General features: G+C 42.7%; 1 protein-coding gene across 2 annotated transcripts; it reads left to right on the top strand.

Annotated features, from left to right (window-relative positions):
* Window positions 1–739: 739 nt before the first annotated feature.
* vwf (von Willebrand factor) lies at window positions 740–20221 on the top strand. 2 transcript variants are annotated; one of them, XM_034535926.1, is made up of 53 exons: window positions 740–820; window positions 967–1018; window positions 1164–1307; window positions 1563–1665; window positions 1797–2005; window positions 2261–2382; window positions 3627–3846; window positions 3929–4051; window positions 4131–4242; window positions 4340–4386; window positions 4488–4624; window positions 4706–4844; window positions 5199–5299; window positions 5386–5581; window positions 5669–5884; window positions 6230–6476; window positions 6576–6670; window positions 6852–7003; window positions 7099–7202; window positions 7282–7420; window positions 7552–7686; window positions 8388–8534; window positions 8631–8771; window positions 9274–9372; window positions 9450–9606; window positions 10217–10384; window positions 10517–10652; window positions 10740–11049; window positions 11242–12391; window positions 12476–12580; window positions 13056–13199; window positions 13278–13421; window positions 13545–13709; window positions 13868–13914; window positions 14007–14184; window positions 14390–14631; window positions 14735–14924; window positions 15058–15393; window positions 15498–15736; window positions 15917–16019; window positions 16110–16181; window positions 16673–16777; window positions 16909–17114; window positions 17198–17347; window positions 17431–17547; window positions 17744–17924; window positions 18211–18251; window positions 18339–18455; window positions 18741–18839; window positions 19213–19341; window positions 19434–19473; window positions 19572–19669; window positions 19910–20221. In XM_034535926.1, exons 1-53 carry the CDS (start codon window positions 815–817, stop codon window positions 20093–20095), a joined length of 8541 nt encoding a protein of 2846 aa, XP_034391817.1. In that variant the 5' UTR covers window positions 740–814; the 3' UTR covers window positions 20096–20221. The 2 variants fall into 2 exon arrangements, 1 of the variants encoding a protein (XP_034391817.1); XR_004609624.1 differs by lacking the exons at window positions 740–820; window positions 967–1018; window positions 1164–1307; ... (3 more) ...; window positions 19572–19669; window positions 19910–20221 and adding an exon at window positions 18556–18642 and having other exon boundaries at window positions 1873–2005.
* The last annotated feature ends 433 nt before the right edge of the window (window positions 20222–20654 follow it).

Raw genomic sequence — 20654 nt, 5'->3', positions numbered from 1 at the left:
AGATGGTAGGTGAAGTTTGCACTTGAGTGAGTCGATCTGTATACGTTCCCAGTGGGTGTGTGAATAATAATAATAATAATACATTTATTTATATAGCACCTTTAAAAACAGGGTTTACAAAGTGCTCTACATAGAAGCAAGGTAAAAACATAACATCAATACAAGTAAACATTTCAGAAAATACATGAGGCAAAGGAGACAATGCCATATAGGCAATGAACACAATAGAGGAATAGAAAATTACAAATACAAAATAAAGCAGAACAGACAAACTAAAATAGGGGAACCTATTTGTATCTGAATGTATGTGTGTTATTTGGCTGAAGCTTAGGCATGTGTTTGTGCACCACCACATCAGTATTATTGCGTGCGATATCTCCAGTGAGTGTGTTTTCCACAAGAATAGTTTGGGTTGGCACCGATACAGACACGTACTTGTAGACTAATCACTCAGCCAGGCGATCAGCGGGCATATCCTGGTATTGTCCTGCTGAGTGTGTTTGATGGTGTCAGTCTGCGGGCACTGAGCTTTGGACAGAGTGATAGTCGGCTCTGTTTGACTCAACCTGGCTAAGGGGATGGGTCTTAAAGGAAAGCCAATGGCAGCCGGGCGGGGTTACGTTCTTTGCTACAAAATAAGTTCCAGGGTTGTTGAGCTTCAGACCAACTTAACTGCATTTAGTCCATGTTTGTTTGACTCAGAACATCACACTGCATCAGTATGCCTTGAATGTGTCTAAAAGTGCACATTTGGACTCTCTCCTTTTGGATTGTGTTTGGTTTTCCTTTGCAACTGTGTGAAATAACTGGAGCCATGAAGGTAGGACTAACTGGAGTTTTGCGAACTGCATTTTAATTTAAACAGGCCATGCACAGCACACAGAATAATTTTACATTTAGTTAAATGATGATGGTGATGATGCTGGTGGTGGTGATTATAATTAGGACCATATTGTTGTGTTTCAGGTGTGTATGGGGAGGTATTTGCGAGAAATTCTGGTTCTTCTGCATCTGACAGGTAAGCAGATGTCAGAGGATGTCCAAGTTTGTTTTGGTCTTTGCACTCAAAAGTCGTCTAGACGATGTGACATTTTTCATGTGAGATCCCCTCTTGTCCTGCTTCTACAGTTCGCTGCATTTTAGTGTGTTTTGCGTGTGTCCAGCTTGCGTGGCAGGTATGACGGGGAGATGCAGTCTTTTCGGACGACAACACTTTCACACTTTTGATGGGGTTTTATATGAGTTTTCTGGAGACTGCAGCTACCTGCTGGCAGGAGACTGCAGTCATCGCTCCTTCACACTGCTGGGTGAGTCACATTCAGACAGTTCAATAAAGAAACAAACAGAATTGACCATGAATGGCATCTGCTACTCATCCAGTGCACCTCAGTGGCTTGTGCAGAGCCTCTGCTGTTGATATGATTCTCACTGGGATGCGTGTAACAAAACATGTCTATACTTGTACTGACATTTGAAATTGCTTTCTCATTTATCCTCCCTTTTTAATTTTCTCAAAACCGTAATTGTCATGATAATAAAATAAATGTGTGTTAAATCTGCAGGAGATTTTGTCAATGGCAAAAGAACTGGAGTCACCCTGTTTCTGGGAGATGCCTTTGAGCTGCACCTGTCTACAGACGGACTGCTCTCACAAGGAGAAAAAAGGTTGAGTAATAGAATATTTATTGTTGTGCAAAAATCATAGATTTTGTGTTATCATATTGAATTATTGCAGGAAAAAAAAATGCCATAATGTTGTTATTGGGAAACTTGATGCATGTCTTCTTTTTTTGCAGACTATCTGTGCCATTTGCATCTCATGCTGTTTTCGTGGGCTCTGAGCTCGGCTTCTATAAGCTCTGGAGTGAGGAGTTTGGCTTCACTGTTACTATCGATAATGCAGCAAACATCGCCTTGACGATGACCAAACACCATGCCAACCGCACCTGTGGCCTCTGTGGCAACTTCAACTCTGTATCAGCTGATGAATATACCGCTCAAGAGGGTAAGATAACGCAGGAAAGTTGGTAACGTCAAAAGTTTGTATCTGTGTGCGTATATAGGATATGTGAGGAGAGTTCATTATTACTGGAATCAAGGAAATGATTTGAGTCACAGCAACAGGAAGAGAATCAGCACAGTACAGGAAAAGATAACAAGGTAAAGGAAAGCAGGAGGAACATAGTGGTAGGATGAGATTAAGGAACAATCTGTCATCTTGTGTGTGTGTGTGTGTGTGTGTGTGTGTGTGTGTTTATAGGATTCCTAACAAAGAACAGTTATGATTTTGCAAATTCGTGGGAAGTGAAGGGGGCGGATCAGTCATGTCGACGTGTGTCAAATCCCAGCCAGTCCTGTGAGAGCTCAAAAAGGAGTTCAGCGGTGAGAGAACAATACACACACACACACACACACACATGTGCATACATATGCATACACATACGTAAAGATGTGATGGCATTCTGTCTGCAAACAATCTAAAAATGAATAGAATGCATTCATAATATAAAATCTTTGATTCAAAAAGACTGCACAAATACATTTTGACACCCATGAAAGCATCTGAACCTTTGATGTTATTTTTACTGAGCTTATCACCTTCAGCTGCTGCTTGCTCACATCTTTGACACTCAAACCATAATTCATTCTGTCTAAAGGTACAATTAGTTTGACTATGTTCGTGATGATCTGACTTGTTACAGTACTGTAGTATGTAAAAATAAGTATCTGTTATTATGGAGGAATTATGGAAATTGTGCGAAATGTCGACTCATTTTTACTTAGAAAATCTAGATTTTGGCATGTAAATTTTGACTTCCTGGGTTTAAGGTTCCAACTTTGGATCACAATGTCCTCAATTTGCACCTCTGTTGCATGTCATTACCCATCTCTCTTTCCTGTTATCGCTCCTCTTTCATCTATTATATAAAGGCATAACATTTCCCCAAAAATCTCATTGTTTCCGTCGTTCCTACTCGTACTCTGCTATCATTTTTTCAAACAGCCAAAATATCTTATAATTGTGAATATGCACGTATCGTGAGTTTCATGAGAAAACGATAGGAGAAATAGAACAGCTGGTTAACAAGCTGATCTGACAGATGTGAAAGCAGTTCTGTAACATATACTGTAGTCGTTGTGGGTGGTCTCATTTGAAAAAACTGCCACTTTTAGCAAGAACATTTTGTACTTCAGGAACACCCACGCGTGATGAAACCGGTAAAGGCTACATGTTAGTGCAAAAACAAGTCACTTCAGTCACTACAAGTCTGATCTGTTTTCTTGGAGGAACCCTCTCTCAGATATCAATATTAAGATATCTTAATTGATATATATTATATTTTCTTTGACAAATTCAACTGGTTCTCTAAACTTTCTTTTTACCTTATTTTATGGTCTTCAGTACCCTTCTTATAAGCTACTCATCACATGTCATTTCCAGAACACATTACCCTTATTTACATGAGCTGACAAGACATGACAAGTGGAATTGTTATACAAAATACTCCAACCGCTAAAAGCAAACCAAAATGAATATCACTATTCCATTTAAAAAAAATATATTTTGTCTGAAATGATGGATTTCCCTCTAACCTAATTTTGCATGTGTGTGTGTGTTTGGGTAGATTTTGTCGAGCTGCAGTGTGTTGCAGACGTCGAGTGTGTTTCTGCACTGTGCCCACGTGGTCTCTCCCGAGGCGTTCCTGTCGCTGTGTCAGGAGGAGGCGTGCCACTGTGACCAGAGGGAGGGAGAGGACTGTTACTGTCCAATCCTGTTAGAGTATGCTCGCACGTGCCTTGCCCACGGGACACTCCTTCGTGGCTGGCTGGAGGAGAGCCAGTGCTGTACGTTTGTCAGTTACTAAGATGATAGTTGCGAACTATGAAGTCACATTCAAAGTCTAAATGTGTGTGTTTGTGTGTTCAGTTCCCAAGTGTCCAATTGGGATGCAGTACAGTGAATGCACCAAGTCCTGCTCTACAACCTGCCACAGTCTCAACATCCAGGAGGTCTGCAAGGAAGAGTGTGTGGATGGCTGTACATGTCCTGGTAACCTCCACTCACTCCCTCTTTCACTGTCTGTGGCTCTGATACTCTTGGTTGTAACATGGTCGCGTTTGTTTCTCAGTGGGTAAGGTGTTGGATGGTAACCGCTGTGTGGAGGTATCTCAGTGTTCCTGTGTGCACATGGGACAACATTTCCCTCCAGGATCCACCATCTCTCAGGACTGCAACACCTGGTGAGGGAGCTATGTGCATGCAGAAACATGTAGAAATACTCAGAAATACTTATAGATGAAGACAATGCTTCCTCACTAAATTGTCTCTTTGCTGCAGTGTTTGCCGTCACGGATCCTGGGAATGCACCAATGAAGGCTGCCCTGGTGAGAGAGATGTAGTCAATGCACTCATTTACATGTTCTACTCCTAAATAAAGTCCCGGGTTGCTAATTTCTGGTGTTATGTCTTTGTTTTCTGTCTGTAGGTGAGTGCTTGGTGGTTGGCCAGTCTCACTTCAAGACCTTCGACAACAAGTTCTTCACTTTCCCTGGTCACTGTCAGTATCTGCTGGCAAGAGACTGCACCGATAATGAGTTTTCTGTCATTATTGAGAACGTACAGGTAATGTTTTTTTTTTTTTTGTCCCTTTCCTGCCTCGAGCTACTCAGTGATATTGCATATTGGTTGCATATTGTTTTTCAGTGTGCAGATGATCAGGATGCTGTGTGCACACGCTCAGTGACGCTCAGCCTGTCCTCTCTGGAGGACATGACAGTGAAGCTGAAGCATGGAGGGGTTGTCTCAGTCAACAGCATGGACATCCAGACCCCAATGCATCATGGTATGCCTCTTTGGCAAAATAGTGGATAAGATCTACATTGTATAATACCTCTAAGCATATTGTACTATATATTATGTTGTATGTATAAGAAAATATATAAGAAAAGTATATAAGAAAAAGTACTGGAAATATTGTGCTTCAACCTCACATATTCTGAAGAGGACAAAACAAAAACAACAATAATTCCAAAGACATAGAAGACATCCAGTCAACACCAACGTATAAACATCAAGTAAAGATTAATCCATCTTTGATTTAATTTCTTAAGAATTTTGTGTTTGTTATTATCAGCAAAATTGGTATGACTGTTAATTATTAGAATTGTTTAAATTAACGCCAACTGGATGTTTACAGGTCGTCTGCATATCCAGAGATCTGTGCAGTCTTCTGTGTATGTAAAGTTTGGAGATGACTTTCGTCTGGACTGGGATGGGCGAGGTCGTGTGCTTTTAAAGGTACAACAATTCTAAATACATATTTTTATGGAGGTAATGGTACTTATGTAATAAGATAAGCAAACAACTTTACTCCATATCTCCAGCTGGGATCACGATGGGCAGGGCAGACCTGCGGTCTCTGTGGTAACTTTAATGGTAACCAAGGTGACGACTTCTTGTCTGGATCTGGTCTGGTTGAGGCGGGTCCTCAGGCATTTGGCCAATCATGGAGGATCAACGGAGACTGTGAATCAACCTACAAACATGAGAGCGATCCGTGTGCCATTAACCCCAAAAGAGGTATACTCACCCATATAGGTGTACACATCAAGACATGTTAAAATATATTAAAATATATATATATATAATACCTTCTGTCCCTTTCAGTGCGCTTTGCAGAAGAGGCCTGTTCAGTGATGATGTCAGACGTGTTCAGTGCGTGCCACTATCTGGTGAACCCGAGTCCGTTTCAACGGTTTTGCCGTTATGATGTGTGTGCGTGTGTGGATGGAGAGGCGTGCCTCTGCAGTGCTCTGTCTGCCTACGCAGCCGCCTGCACTGCCAGAGGAGTGCTGCTCAACTGGAGGTCTCCCTCACTCTGTGGTAAATCTTTGATTAACGTACTGCTAATCATTCATATGCACATATACTAGTCAACATATAAACATTTAATTCCATTTTTAGACAGAAAACAGTATTGTTGAGTAAATGTAAAAGTCAGTAATAATATTGGTTAGCCATAACTTTCACAGGGTAAAGATCAGGATATTAGCACCACATCTGAATCTTGTCTATTTTAATATTTGTATCATCAAGAGTACAACAACAGTTATAACAAACAACAAAGATCCATCATAATTCCAGGGATGGAAAAGGTGGGTACTCTATTTCTTAGAGATAAACAAAAAAGATGAGACTAGCTCTCTTACCCTAATTTGTGTTTGTCAGAACTTGAGTGCACTGGAGGCCAGGTGTATGAGGCCTGTGGGAGTGTGTGCGACCGGACGTGCCGCGCTCTATCTGGCGCTGAGGCAGGATGTCAGGAGCAGAGAGTGTGTGAGGAGGGCTGTTTTTGTCCTGCTGGAAAGTATCTGAGTGACTCCGGAGAGTGTGTGACAGCTGACCTCTGCACCTGCCTGCATGATGGACAGCTTTACCAGCCTAATGATGTCTATGCGGATCACAACAGCATCTGGTTAGTGACTGTGCATGTGTGTATTCAGATACAATGCTAATTTATATTGCGTTTCATAGATACACTTTCACTTTTTGTGTGTTTCTCTTGTGTGTGCAGCTACTGTGAGAATGGCTCCATGCGCTGTAGCTCCCCTGAGATGAGTACTTTACTGTCCGACCTCTTCTATGATGATGACCTGGCACCATCCAGAGGTACAATTTCAATATTTTACAGGCGCTCTATTGAATGTCTGTGTGTTTCGTGATTTCGCAATTAAAATTCAACAGCTTTATTTTATTTTATGGATTTCTAATACATTTTGTATATTAGAGACTGATCACCAACTTCTTGAAAGCCAGCTACATATTAGTGTGTTTGATTTTATGTATTCAGACCGCCGGTCGGCAGAGTGCCCACCTCCACTTGTCCATACAAAGTGTGATGGAGGAGAAAAAGGGCTTGAGTGTGCCAGAACATGCCAGAATCTGGATCTGCCATGTGTCAGCCTCTCCTGCATCCCCGGCTGCCTCTGTTCACCCGGCACAGTAGGTTTTTTTTATCTGTGTGTGTGTGTTTGCTGTAGATAAAGCACCAAACATCTAAAATAGAACATGCTGATTGATAAGCGGATTGATTTCAGGTACGTCACCGCAGAGACTGCATTGCACCCGAACATTGTCCCTGTTACCATAACAACAGGCCATATACATCGGGACAGACCATCTCTGTGGACTGCAACACCTGGTACAATGATTGTTAGCATACACAGGTATGAAGGGAAATGCCTGTAATATGTTTGCTAATCAGGCTTTCTTGTTTACAGTGTGTGTGAGAAAAGGAAGTGGCGCTGCACAGAGAAGCCATGTGATGGTGTGTGCCGCACTGTGGGGGAGGGGCATTACATCACCTTCGATGGCCTCAAATACTCGTTCCCTGGCCTCTGCCAATATGTCCTGGTCCAGGTAAGAAACAGAGGAATTAAAAAAAGAGGGTGGGTCGCACAGCCCACTGGTGTCAAACAGAAACATGCAACATGCATTAATTTAATTTAATTTCTCTATCTATATCATTTTCTCCCTTTTACAATCAACAGGATATGTGTAGTGGAGAAGAGGGTTCATTCAGAGTGCTGGTAGAGAATGAGGCCTGTGGAATTGTGGGACATCACTGTGCAAAAGCTATCACAGTCTTCTTCCAAGGAGGGTTGATTGTAATGCAACATGGAGAGGTAACACACACACACACACATATTTAGTTATGTGATTAAAAAAATAGCCAGACCGTGTGAACACAAAAAAAACATTTCAGCTGTAAAAGTCTTCCGACTGGAACATAACTTCTTACACATAACATTACATTGCAAACAATAAAGGTTCACTTCCTAAAATGCAACTCTTTATTATCATACAAGCAAAAGGAATCATCAGGAAAAAAATACTATAGCCCTTAAATTATATATTAAATAATAAAACATCTCAAATAAATAAATAACACGGCAAACAAAGTATTTTCTCATCAGTGAAACTATTAAACCTGCCTGTTTTTATAGCTCTGTAGTTTAATGAAACAGTATGTTTATCTTTAAATTATGAGTGTGTACTGTACATGCATAGTATGAGAATGTGCACAACTTGAACAAGGTATATAATTAGTCACCTGTGAGCAATAAGAATATTCAATAGAAATAGTGGTTACGTTGAATACTGTTCATCACTGTAATTTAAGAACAAACAGCATGGTACAGTTTGCATAACATTTGGATACAAACCATAAAATAATTGCAATTTGTAAAGCAGCAAATTTGATCAGATACAATCAAAGGTCAGAAGTCAGATGTCTGACACATTCACATACCCCATATTCTGCTTTTCACACTTGACCTGTGAATACACAGTATGCATCCATGGTTGGCATTTTTCTTTCTCATAGGTGAAGATGAAGAGGCCGGTGCTACAGAGTTCACAGGTGGAGATTGTGAAATCTGGTCAGTTTTACACCGTGCTGTTGGGGAAACACATTTCCCTCAGCTGGGATAAAGGAACTCACCTCCTGGTTCACATCTCAGCCACATACAGGGTACTTATGCACTATAACAACACTTTTGACCGATTGGACTTTTTTTGTTTCATTTACATTCTTTTATTTTTGTGGCCTACATTTTATTGTGTGTAGGGCCGAGTGTGCGGTCTGTGTGGTAACTTTGATGCGAACGTCAACAACGACTTGGTGAGCAGTAACAACCAGCTCGAGGTGGACTCCTCCCACTTTGGGAACTCCTGGAAGGTTATTCCCAGCTGTGCAGATGTAACACAGGTAAAGTTTGGTTTTAGATTAAAGGGTCAGTTCGCTCAAATTACAAGGTGGCACACTTCCTCTCTAGCTTTGGTTTCAGCAAAGGTTAGGGCCAGCTCTTTAACAGTAATAAGGAGATGTGGTTGTATACAATAATGTTCCATACATGGTCCAGATCTGGAGCTTTTAGGAACATAGACTTTTGTTGTTTGTGGGCAAGTATAAAAATACAAGATGGGCTGTCAATTCGCAGGATGATACATTTGATAGAAAATGAAGCAGTCTACATGTTTACAATGATGGATTACCTACCTCAGTCAAGCCTGTGCAAGTTGGGTCTTGTAGCATACTGACTAAAAGCCAATGGCTCCCTGGAAGGTTTGAAATCAACCTTAATTTTGTTTCGTATTTCCAAAATATCCCAAAACATTTGTTTGATTACTAACTATTGTATTTCTAGTATATAATAATATGTAGATAGTGGCACACTATATTTGTGTATGTACTTGTGTGTGTACTGTAGATTCCCGCCCCTTGCAGCGACAACATTGTCAAGCTGGTAACAGTGGAGCAGTCGTGTCGTGTGATCACTGGTCCTCTCTTTAGAGAATGCAACAGCCAGGTGAGTGTAATTACAGACAATATATAAAGAGGTTCATGCATTTGGTCCTCTCTTAACATGTTCCTGTGTGTCTCCAGGTGGATGCAGAGCCATATGTAGATATGTGTGTGGAGGCAGCATGCTCTTGTCCATCAGTGGGCGACTGTGCGTGTTTCTGTGATGTTGTCGCGGCCTATGCTCAGGCCTGTTCAGAGACGGGAGTATCCATCCACTGGAGATCCAATGAGCTTTGCCGTGAGTGTGAAGAATGTCTCAGTTTCCCCTTCCACATTTAGAATTTCATCATTTTCTGGCTGAAATATTATAATAATCAGGAAAATATATAATGTCTGCTCGAACCAAGCCAAACCAGTTAACAATATCTTCTAAATGATCAATCTAGTGGTTTGAAAAAAAGTTAAATAAGATAATAATAACTAAAGAATTCTGTCTGAAATACAAGTCACTCTTGCAGCTCTTTTTTAAAAACATTTAACAATATACCACAATCACGAAACCGCCACTTCTTAGTACCCACATGACACCTATTGTGTCACCAACAAGAGTTAACACTTTTAAAGTTACCCTGACTTCCTTTTTTGGTTTTAGTTCGAGCATCATGTACTTGTTTTTCACTCTAAACTGTATCTATACTCTGATATTAGAAGTGACAATGTAAAAAACTACTCTTCATGGTATAGTTGACAAAATGTACTTATTTATCAGCATTTTTGAATACGTTATTATGCAGGTCAAATTATCCTGTTTATCTTAAAGGAAGAGAGTTAAGATTAGTAAAAAACAGAGGCCAGATTTTGTAGCATGTTTCATTTAATAGTCTATTATTTAACTTGTGTTTCCTTAGCCATAAGCTGTGAAGAACTGAACCCGAGGAGCCCGGGTGTTGGGGAGGAGTTATGCCAGTGGAGATATAACACTTGTGGCCCTGCCTGTCCGGTAACCTGCCAGCACCCAAATCCCCTCCATTGTTCGCTCGCATGTGTGGAAGGTTGCCATGCCTACTGCCCCCCAGGTGCCAAAAATACCCACTGGACATATTTATATTATATATATATACAGTATATATAATTTATATATATATATATGTATATATGAAGAATATGCAAATAATGTTGCCTAGTGTAACCTTTTTTTTCTTTCTTAGGGCAACTACTGGATGAGGTGGCCATGCGTTGTGTAGATCCCTCTCAGTGTCAGGTGTGTATCCATGAGGGTCAGAGAATTCCCCACGGCAACAAGGTCATCCTGCACCACGATCACCTGGAGCACTGCAAGATATGGTAATACTGCATTAGAACACTCAGTAACAAGTCTTCATATTTTGGATTGGTTAGTAATGCTTTGCACATTCTTTTTCTTTTCTTAAGTCACTGTGACAACAATACACTGAGCTGTGAAGTGTGTGCCTCTTCCGCCATGTTCAACACTCCCACACCAACACCTGTCTATGCCACCTTCACAAACCTGCCCTTCACCACCTTGATGCCCGAGGACACGTGTGACCGCGCTATGGATCTGGCATTCCTACTAGATGGTTCAGAAGCCCTGAGTGAAAATGAATTTCAGGCAACAAAAGAGTTCATACTGGGAGTGGTGGAACGATTCCGCATGGGCTCAGCTCACACTCGAGCCACAGTGCTGCTTTACCACTCTGGAGTCAAAACATATGACCTGCAGGTAGATTAACATAGGTTGTACATGTGTGACCCAGCAAAGTATGTATTCTTGCACAAAAACATGCAATGCTGCATTAAGAATTCTGTGGAGTGATACTTAGTTGGTCATTCAAATTCACAGAAACAGAAAGTCATCGTAAAGGTCTTCACCTGGTTGTCGATCTACCTGTTTTTCTCTCATATATGTCTGTAGGTTCAGAAGTGGCTGTTTAAGAAGACAGTGCATGAGCTACATTACACAGGAGGGGATTCCGCCTTCTTGGATGAGGCTGTCAAGTACCTGGTGATCAACATCTACGACAAGAACAAGCGTGACCATGCTGGCCGTGTTGCCATCATCTTAACTGCTAGTGCCAACCCTCGCCCCGTCCGTGGCATGGTCAAGATGCTCCGCCGGAAAGCCATCACCACCCTGACAATGGCACTGGGTCCCGGGGTAAACATGGGCCAGATTAATGAAATCACCAAGGTCAACCCAGAAAATAGGGCCTATGTGCTTAGCAGCACAGGTGAGCTGCCTGAACAGCTCTTGGAGCTGACCGATTACCTCTGCACTTTGGGGATGGAGCCGGAGGTGGCAAAACCTCCAATGCCAAAGTCCATTCCGGGTAAAGCTTGGCAGGGCACGACTACCACAACCCTGGCTCCTCGTCTGGAGCCTAACCCCACACAATACCTTCCCACCTTCCCCTCTGGCCTGTCTCCCATCACCACATCGCCGTCTTCTATTTCTCCTACCAAAGATGTGACGTTCATCCTGGAAGGCTCCGATGCAGTGGGTGAGGAAAACTTTAATAAGTCGCTTCTCTTCCTGGAGGAAGTTATCTCACAGCTGACGGAGAAAGAGGAGTTCATTCGAATCACTGTGATCCAGTTCTCTGTAACTGTCACTGTGGAGATCCGTCGGTGGGAGTTGAGGCAGCGGAGGACTCTGCTGCGGCAGCGACTGAGCGAGATCCGTTGGAGGGGTGGAAGTAAGACAAACACAGGAGCAGCTGTCACAAGGACTTTTCAAGAAATGGCTACGACCCAGCCTTCACGCGGCCCAACCCCTCCTCAGCTGGTCTTCCTTGTGACAGAAAATCCGCCCACTGATATAGTGACACGCCCACCATTTACTAACACCCACACACAAGTGTATCCCATTGGTGTTGGACCAAAAATCCATGAGATTGATTTGCTTCCATTAAGCTCACCTCAAAGGCCACTGCTTGTGGATGACTACAACGGTCTGTCAACCCTGGTACACCGTGTAGTCAACATCACACACACAACAGTCAGGCCCCGCTTTCCTACGCTGCCACCCTTGGTCGTCCCAACACTCTCCAGACTGCCACCCTCCGGTACAGACGACACACTCATTTCAATCACTCAGTCCACAAGGAGTCCTAAGCCTTTACTAATTTTGTGATTATATCTTTGCACAGTGTCGTGTAAGAAGCCTCTGGATGTGTTGTTCCTGTTGAAGGCTGGAGGGCAGTTTGAGGACATGAAGACATTTGTGAAAGCTTTCATCAATAAGGCTGACATAGGTAAGTGTGACCCAGCCTATAAATGCCCAGCTACATCTTTTATGTAATGTGAACTGCATTTCACTGATGTTTAGCATTGTTATAAGTCTTGTTCAATGATATTTCAAAAAGAAGAAGAAGAAGAAGAAGAAGAAGAAGAAGAAGAAGAAGAAGAAGAAGAAGAAGAAGAAGAAGAAGAAGAAGAAGAAGAAGAAGAAGTGGCAGCTGTGATTTTTGCCACTGTTATTAGTCAGATTACAAGTGGTTTAACAGCAATTTGGATAATTGTTTTGGATGAGAGATTTCTTTTCTCATTTATTTAGATACTTGTTCACCAAGACACAAAGTAGAGGAGACATGTCAATAGGGGCTAACATATTTTTTCAAGTGTGTAACATGGCAGGTACATATATATACTAATGCTTATTCTGGTAACCAGATTATAGATCTCCCTTCCCTGCATTGCTTCATTCATTTAAGTTGTTTATGTGTGCAGGGCTGAATGGCACTCAGGTGAGTGTGGTTCAGTATGGGGACACCAACACAGCAGAGCTCACCTGGAAGGATGAACAGAGCAAAACCCAACTCATGAACCTGGTGGGACGCATACCAAGCAGGACCGCTGCAGCCCCAGCGCTAGGTAGTGGATACTTCAACTAATATGTGCACTCATATTAAAGCAGACTCACACAAGCTCACTGCTCTTGTCTTTCTGCAGGCTCTGCACTGCGATTCGCTGTGCAGACGGCCATCTCGCCAGTCAGTGGTGGAAGAGTCGGTGTAGACAGGGCTGTGGTGATGCTGGTGACTGGCAAATCAGCTGATGATGTAAAAGAAGCAGCTAATGAGGCACTGGCAGCAGGTTATTAAGTCACCATTGACAAAATGAACATGGGATACCTCAGTTTAAAATTCAGTTTCCATCATCACACTTCCTTTGTCACAAATGTGGTGTAGTTTTACTGATAACAGGCTCTTCTCTCAGGTGTGTCAGTGTTCCCCATCGGGGTGGGGCAAGGCTATGACAGGGGTGAGATTGGTGTACTTGGTCACCATGGCAACCAAGACAACGCTCTGCACTTGAACAGCATGGATCAATTACTGATGTTACTGACTCTAGACAACAGTTACACAGAGAGAATCTGCAGAGGTGCTTACAGACACAAACACACACATACAGTTACTCTTTTCTCCAAGTAAAAGTAATTAATGCTAAGAAATAAATATGTTCTTTGCATAGTTTTAACAGTAAGGCATCATAATGTAGGTGATAATTGACATACTGATGGTATTTACTTTGGTTCTCAGCTGGTCCGCCAGGGCTGTGTGTTGATGACAATGGAAATGAGAGAAAGGTGAGTATTGTTTGAAGAGGTTGGATACAAATTAGAGCAGCGTGGCAACTTTTTACTGCATTACTTATTAATGGTTTGTTCTTGTGATTCAGCCTGGTGAGTCATGGCTGCAGGAGGACGGCTGCCACTCTCTCCTGTGCCACCCCAGTGGGGCAGTGACAGTACAAAATCACAAAGTCAGCTGTGACAGACTGGAGCCGCCGGCTTGCATAAACAACATGCCACCTGTCAGAGTCCAGGAGACCTGTGGCTGCCACTGGGAATGCCCTTGTATGTACATCTAAAGGATCAAATAGCTTCTGAAGTTTCTAGCATCACATTTAACCCGTCTATATTAAGTATGCATCATTTCCCACGCGGGCTGTTAACAATGAGTGCTGGAGACTTGCATTCCAGGCTATTTATACTGACTGTTAACGGATCACGTGGCTCCTGTACAATCACTCTCTTCCTCCTCCCTGGTGTGTGTCGACAGGCATGTGTATAGGCAGCTCCACCAATCACGTGGTGAGGTTTGATGGCTTGGCACTTAGGCTGGATGGGGAGGGTTTGTGCTCCTATACACTTCTCACTGTCAGCAGAGGCATCAGTGAAGGGTCAGAGGTCAAAGTCCACAGTGGGCCTTGTCGGGACTCAGCGAATTACAACCAGGTCTGCATGAAAGCCATGGAGGTGATCCATGGGCGGCATAAACTGCTGCTGAATGATGATATGACGGTAAGTTGTGTGTGTTGCTGGTCAGGATGCCTTCATACTAATATTGATTACTATATGTGAGTCTATGAATATTTATTTACTAGCTATGTGTTTGTTTGAGCAGGCAGTGATTGATCGGGAGGAACTTTCTCTGCCGTGGCAGTTTGCTGGCCTAGAACTGGTGCGTTATGGAGGAGTGATGCTGCAGCTCAAGTCGGACCACGGCTACATCCTGACTTTCACTCCCCAGAGCAATGAGTTTACCATCACACTGCTCAGCTCCGCCACCACAGGAGACACCACTGGACTCTGTGGTAACAAAAAATAAAAACCTATTTATTCAAGTGAAAAATAAGTCAGCTTTGTTTTTATTTTTTTATTTGCTTGTAGTACAACTGTAACTCCTTCCTTAAACCACAGTTTTCCCTCTTTATATCTTTTTTCCAGGTGCCTGTGCGAAGATGAATGTCCTAACTTTACGTAATGGCAGCTCGACCGCTGACCAGCCAGGCTTCATCTCAGACTGGACCGTTGCTGTAGATGATGGTTTGTGTGTGCCAAAGCGGAGGGCGGTGTGTGCGTCTGGAGCAGCGATGGGATGTCAGGCCCTACGTTCTGAGGCGTTTGAGCCGTGCCATTCGCATATCCCCGTCCAGGTGTTCCTTGCAAAATGTGAAGAGCAGGTATGCGAGGAGTCAGATGTATGCGAGCTGCTTTCTGCCTACGCACGCCTCTGTAGACAGAGAGGTGTGTGTGTAGACTGGAGGAGGCCCCACCTCTGCTGTAAGTTAGTTTTTGATAAGTTTGTATGTTTTAATTCAGCGGACGCTGTGTAACAACTAAACTTGAGTTTGAACCTAAACTCTAGCCTGATCTGTGTGTTACAGCATTACAATGCCCCAGCTCCATGCTGTATGATGCATGTCGGACAGGGTGTGTGGAGGACTGTGGTAGCATACAGGCGTTGCCAGGCGACTGGTCCGTTGCCAGGGGTAACGAGTCATCCTGTATGGACACACCTACTGAGGGCTGTTTCTGTACGAGAGAGACAGTTTTGCATCACGGACAGTGTGTATCACCAGAAGCATGCAGGCAGTGTGTCGACCATCATGGACGCACGTATACGGTGAGACGCATGAGAAGACAAATATGACTGAATGTGTAAATCAACTTCTCAGTTACAGAAACACATTCTGATACAACTGGTTGGGGCAACCATTGAGGAGTTCACCAGTAAAGTGTGCTGTGAGTGCCCTCTAGTGTTTATTTTTAAGCCATCTACACATGATTTGATGTTTTCGTACAGTACATGCAGAGTTGGGTACCAGATGAGAACCCGTGTTTGATTTGCATGTGTTTGGACCAACAACACATCAACTGCACCGGCCGGCCCTGCAATGATGTCGAAGGCAAGCTTATGCTCATACAGTAAAAATATATATTAGCGTTTCATTGTGGATATAACACTTTAATAGTGGATCATCTTTATGTGTGTGTAGCTCCAGTATGTGGACCCTGTGAGATCTTGAGAGAGAAGAGAGAGTCTAAGTGCTGCCCAGAGTACGAGTGTGGTATGTATAAAAACCACCATTGCTGATACTTCAAACTAATCTTATCTATATATTATCTATCTATCTATCTATCTATCTATCTATTATCTATCTATCTATGTGCCATTATTACGTTTCTATTTCCAGTTCAGTATTACAGTAGCCTCATCAAATGAGAACGGGCAGAACAGACCTGTCCGTGTTAAATAATATATAATATGTGCGTGAATCTAGGTCTGATTTCCACCTAGAAGAGATATTGGAAGGTTGGTGCTGAAAGCTAGAATATATTGCTCACACGTCAACAACGCAACTAAATAAACTCTATGTAATTTATTGCTAGCGAAAAATAATTAAACTTCAACCACTATATGTTCAACAGCTAATTAAAAAAATAACTTAAATTATTCATTAAAATTGTAAGTGCTCTATATTTACCAGACAGTTGTATCTCCTATATAGTGCATATATCACCCAAATGCAACGGACTGTCTCACTGTCTCACTTTTCAGTGTGTGATCTGGTGACTTGTGACCTGCCTGAAGTACCCCGCTGTGAGGATGGGCAGGCTGTGGTTCTGAAAAACCCTGGGGAATGTCAACCTATACACGAGTGCGGTATGCCATTAACACATTCTCTGTGATGTTCGATGCCTGCTTTTCTCTGACACACATACAGACATGAAAAGCAGCACACATCTATGTGATCTCTTTCACGTGTTTCTCTTCATCTCTTTTCCCCCTCACAGTCTGCAAAAAAGGAGAGTGTGCTCTTCAAGCTCCCCCCGCTTGTGCCGCACACCGCCAACTGTCAGTGAAAAACACAAAGTGCTGCGACGTGTTTGAATGTGTGTGCAACTGCCAGAACTCCACCCACACCTGCCCTGCTGGGTTCATCACATCCTCCTCTACCGATGACTGCGGCTGCACAAAAACCACCTGCCTGCCAGACCAGGTGTGTGAGGACTGTGTGTTTGTTTAAATGTATGTGCTTTTACTGTTTAAACTATCCTGTTTTTATTATTTGTGTCTCTCCAGGTGTGTGTGGTTGGTGCTGTGGTTCACCCAGTGGGGAGTGAATGGGAGGAAGCATGCCAGAAGTGCAGATGCACCCAGCTGCAGGACAAAGACACATCGCTGCACCTCGCTCAGTGTACGCCACCTGTGTGTGATCGAACCTGCCCTCAGGTGAGACACACACACACCAAATACACATATTTGCACTGCGCTTCTATAACCATTAATACATATATATTTATTATATATTTCAGGGCTCCACTTACACTCCATCAAAAGGAGAGTGCTGTGGGAGGTGCACAACGACCAGCTGTGTGGAGTCAAGGGGAGAGATGCGAGGGGACACACTGTTTCAGCAATACCTCAGACGCGTATGTGCAGATAAATCATACATGCATAAATAATATAGGCAACCAATTCTCTATATACAGTTTAATGTGATGTTGAAATAACAATAACAATCCCTCGGCTTAGGCAATATATTTCTGGCTGTGTACTCTTTTCAGTGGAGAACTTTCTCCTCTCTCTTATTGGATTTTAATCTAATCTCTGTGTTTCTTTTAATAGGTGGGAGAGGTATGGCCGTCTCCTCATGATAAATGTGTGTTACAACAGTGTGTGAAAGTGAAAGATGAGGTGTTCATCTCTGCAACAAACGTCAGCTGCTCTGTTATGGACACCCCATCCTGCCCGCTGGGAACAGAGTTACGCTGCAACACCCAGGATTGCTGCCCCAGCTGCCACTGCGGTAAACACACATTCATACGCAATCACACACAGGAAAACATAAACAGACACACCATGTGGTCCAGAAGGGTGGCGTTAGGAGTTAGGAGAGTGTCCTTGAACTAGCACGCATGATATCATCAAATCACTGTCTACTGAGATGCAGTTGCAGTGTCAGTCCAGCAGATGACTCTCTCACATTAGTGTCATCCAAGAGCCACTTATCCTCACCTGACTATACAAAGCCTGGGGTTGAATGCTCTGTTTGATCAATAGTAATTAAATTAGTTGTGCTTTTCTCTCCACAGTGCCTATGGATGTCTGTGTCCTCAACAACACTGTGATAGGAGTAAGTCGTGAAGAAAAAAAAACTTTCTTTTGTATTAGAACATTTTGAATAGGTCCTTCAATCCTCCACCTGTATGTGTTGGTGCAGGCAGGCGAGAGGCTGATGGTGGACGTGTGCACACACTGCGAATGTACTGTGGAAGATGGTGCCGTGAGGAAATACAGACTGTCCTGCAAGAGAATCAGCTGTGCCGATTGCCATATGGTAACCGTCATCCCATCATTATTTTTGACCATCATCATCATCATCATCATCATCTTCATGACTAACCAACAAATTCCAACGTTCGTCATTTTCATCAAAGATGTTCTAATCCGCTGGCCACATTCACTCCCTACGCATCATTAAATTGTAGCCACAAGGTTTTCCATGATTCACTCCGCTTACAGAGGTAAATAGTGAATTATTTATAAGCACACAAGGTTCCAGGCATATTTGTCTTTGTATTTACATTATTGTCCTTCTGATGTCTTCCCACAATGTTTTCAGGGATACACTCTGCAGAAGGAGGAAGATGCTTGCTGTGGCCGATGTGTTCCCACTGCCTGCTTCATGCAAAGGCCAGACGGGAAACTGATCAGTCTGCAGGTCGGTTCTGAGCGGAAAATACGACACATTGGTCATGAACCCTGTCACACACAGAATGCAGACATAAATGCTCATACAGACTAATTTGCTGTAAAAAAGGAACTTGATAATAATTATGTTTTTTATATTTATAACATAACAGACCTTTTGCAGATAGCACCATACCGTATACTGTACTATGCGTGTATTATTTTGTACTATTATTAAATTATTAAATTATTTAATATTACTATTAAACTAAGTTTTTTTTACACTGTACTATGCTTGTTCCTTAAATCAATAGTTTGTCTACATCAGAAATATGTACATTTTAAAAAGGAGACAACAGCTTCTTAGCAACATACATAACCGCTGTGTGCCTCTCCCCCTCCAGGTGAACACCACTAGCGAGGACGGTTGCAACCTGTATAGCTGTGGTGTAAACGGTAAAGGGGATCTTGTCCTTCAAACCAGAGTGACCACCTGCCCTCCCTTTGACCGTCAAACTTGCCTGGACCAGGGGGTACTACTGCTTCAAAATCCGTCTCCCACTCTTGAACCATCTGTATCTGCCAAATATTTGTATTACATTTTGCTTATCCGGTTTGTTTTCAGGGAAAAATTAGCAAGATCGGAACAACCTGCTGTGAGATGTGTAAGTAGAGCTGTGGCCTCTGCAAGACTTGTATGCTATTGTTATTTTTTTTTTTAAATGGGACATTCTGATTTTAATAAGTGTGTGCATGTATGAAGGTACGGAGCCAGAGTGTCGGAGGACAGTGGGAACGCTTAACTACATCAAAGTGGATGATTGCCAATCAGAGCACCAGATAGAATTGCACTATTGTGAGGTAACAGACCACACGTACTCACACACACACAAACACACACACACACACACACACACACACACACACACACACACACACACACACACACACACACACTGGATGATTAATCCCCCCTAGGATTAGCCAGCAAAGTTCAATGAAATAATACTGTAACACTGTCGCTCTCCATCCCCTCTCTCTCTCTCGCTCTCTCTCTCCCTATGGTGCCATCTATCTGGCATCTGTCCGTCTGTCTATCAGGGCAAATGTCGCAGTAAGTCCATGTTCTCCCTGGAGAGAGCTGCTGTGGAGCAGGAGTGTGTGTGCTGTGCTGCCGTGGAGACGGAGCCTCTCAGTGTTCCCATCCTGTGTGCCAACGGCACTCGTAGCCAACAGACTGTCCTGTCCGTCACCGCATGCGACTGTCTGTCCAAGCACTGCACCTAAAGAGGGGGGGGGGAGAGAGAGAGAGAGAGGTTATAAATTCAGAGGGAATGTGTGTATCCAAGTAAAATGTACCCATATACAAAATGAATACTCAAATAACATTAAAACAAACCTGACAGTTTTTTGAAAGCACTACTTTTGTGTTTGTCTTTTCTTTTAATATTAGTGTTAGTAATTAAATCTATGCGTTTGTAGAGATTCATGTTTGTCATTTAGAAGTTTGAGTACCATAGTTTATAAGTGATAACACATTTCTTCCACCTCTGAAAAACACTGAGCAACATTGTGTTTGCAGTTGCACAAAAGCAAAGGCTTGTTTTTCTCCATTTTCAATGATTATTGAATGCTTTGGGAACATATACAAATGTAATAATGAATGTTACAGCTCGTAAAGATAATAAGTTTATTTTTGTATTGATATATTGTTTTGGGTTTTCTGAGACCTGTAGATGGTAAGCGAGGTTCACTTTCAAGTCTGGTCACTATAAGCTTTCTTTCCTCTCTGGCTTACACACACACACACACACACACACACACACACACACACACACACACACAC

The sequence above is a fragment of the Cyclopterus lumpus genome, chromosome 6 (genome assembly GCF_009769545.1).
Source record: "Cyclopterus lumpus isolate fCycLum1 chromosome 6, fCycLum1.pri, whole genome shotgun sequence".
NCBI classification, from domain to species: domain Eukaryota; kingdom Metazoa; phylum Chordata; class Actinopteri; order Perciformes; family Cyclopteridae; genus Cyclopterus; species Cyclopterus lumpus.
Note: the sequence above shows the minus strand (reverse complement) of the source record. Positions and strands in the feature narration are given on the sequence as shown.

Bases quoted from the DNA above. Each gene is read 5' to 3' on its own strand.
- vwf (XM_034535926.1), top strand. The intron at 16,182-16,672 runs GTATGTATAAAA...CTCACTTTTCAG, and splicing joins CTGCCCAGAGTACGAGTGTG to TGTGTGATCTGGTGACTTGT. The intron at 17,348-17,430 runs GTGAGACACACA...TATATATTTCAG, and splicing joins GTGATCGAACCTGCCCTCAG to GGCTCCACTTACACTCCATC.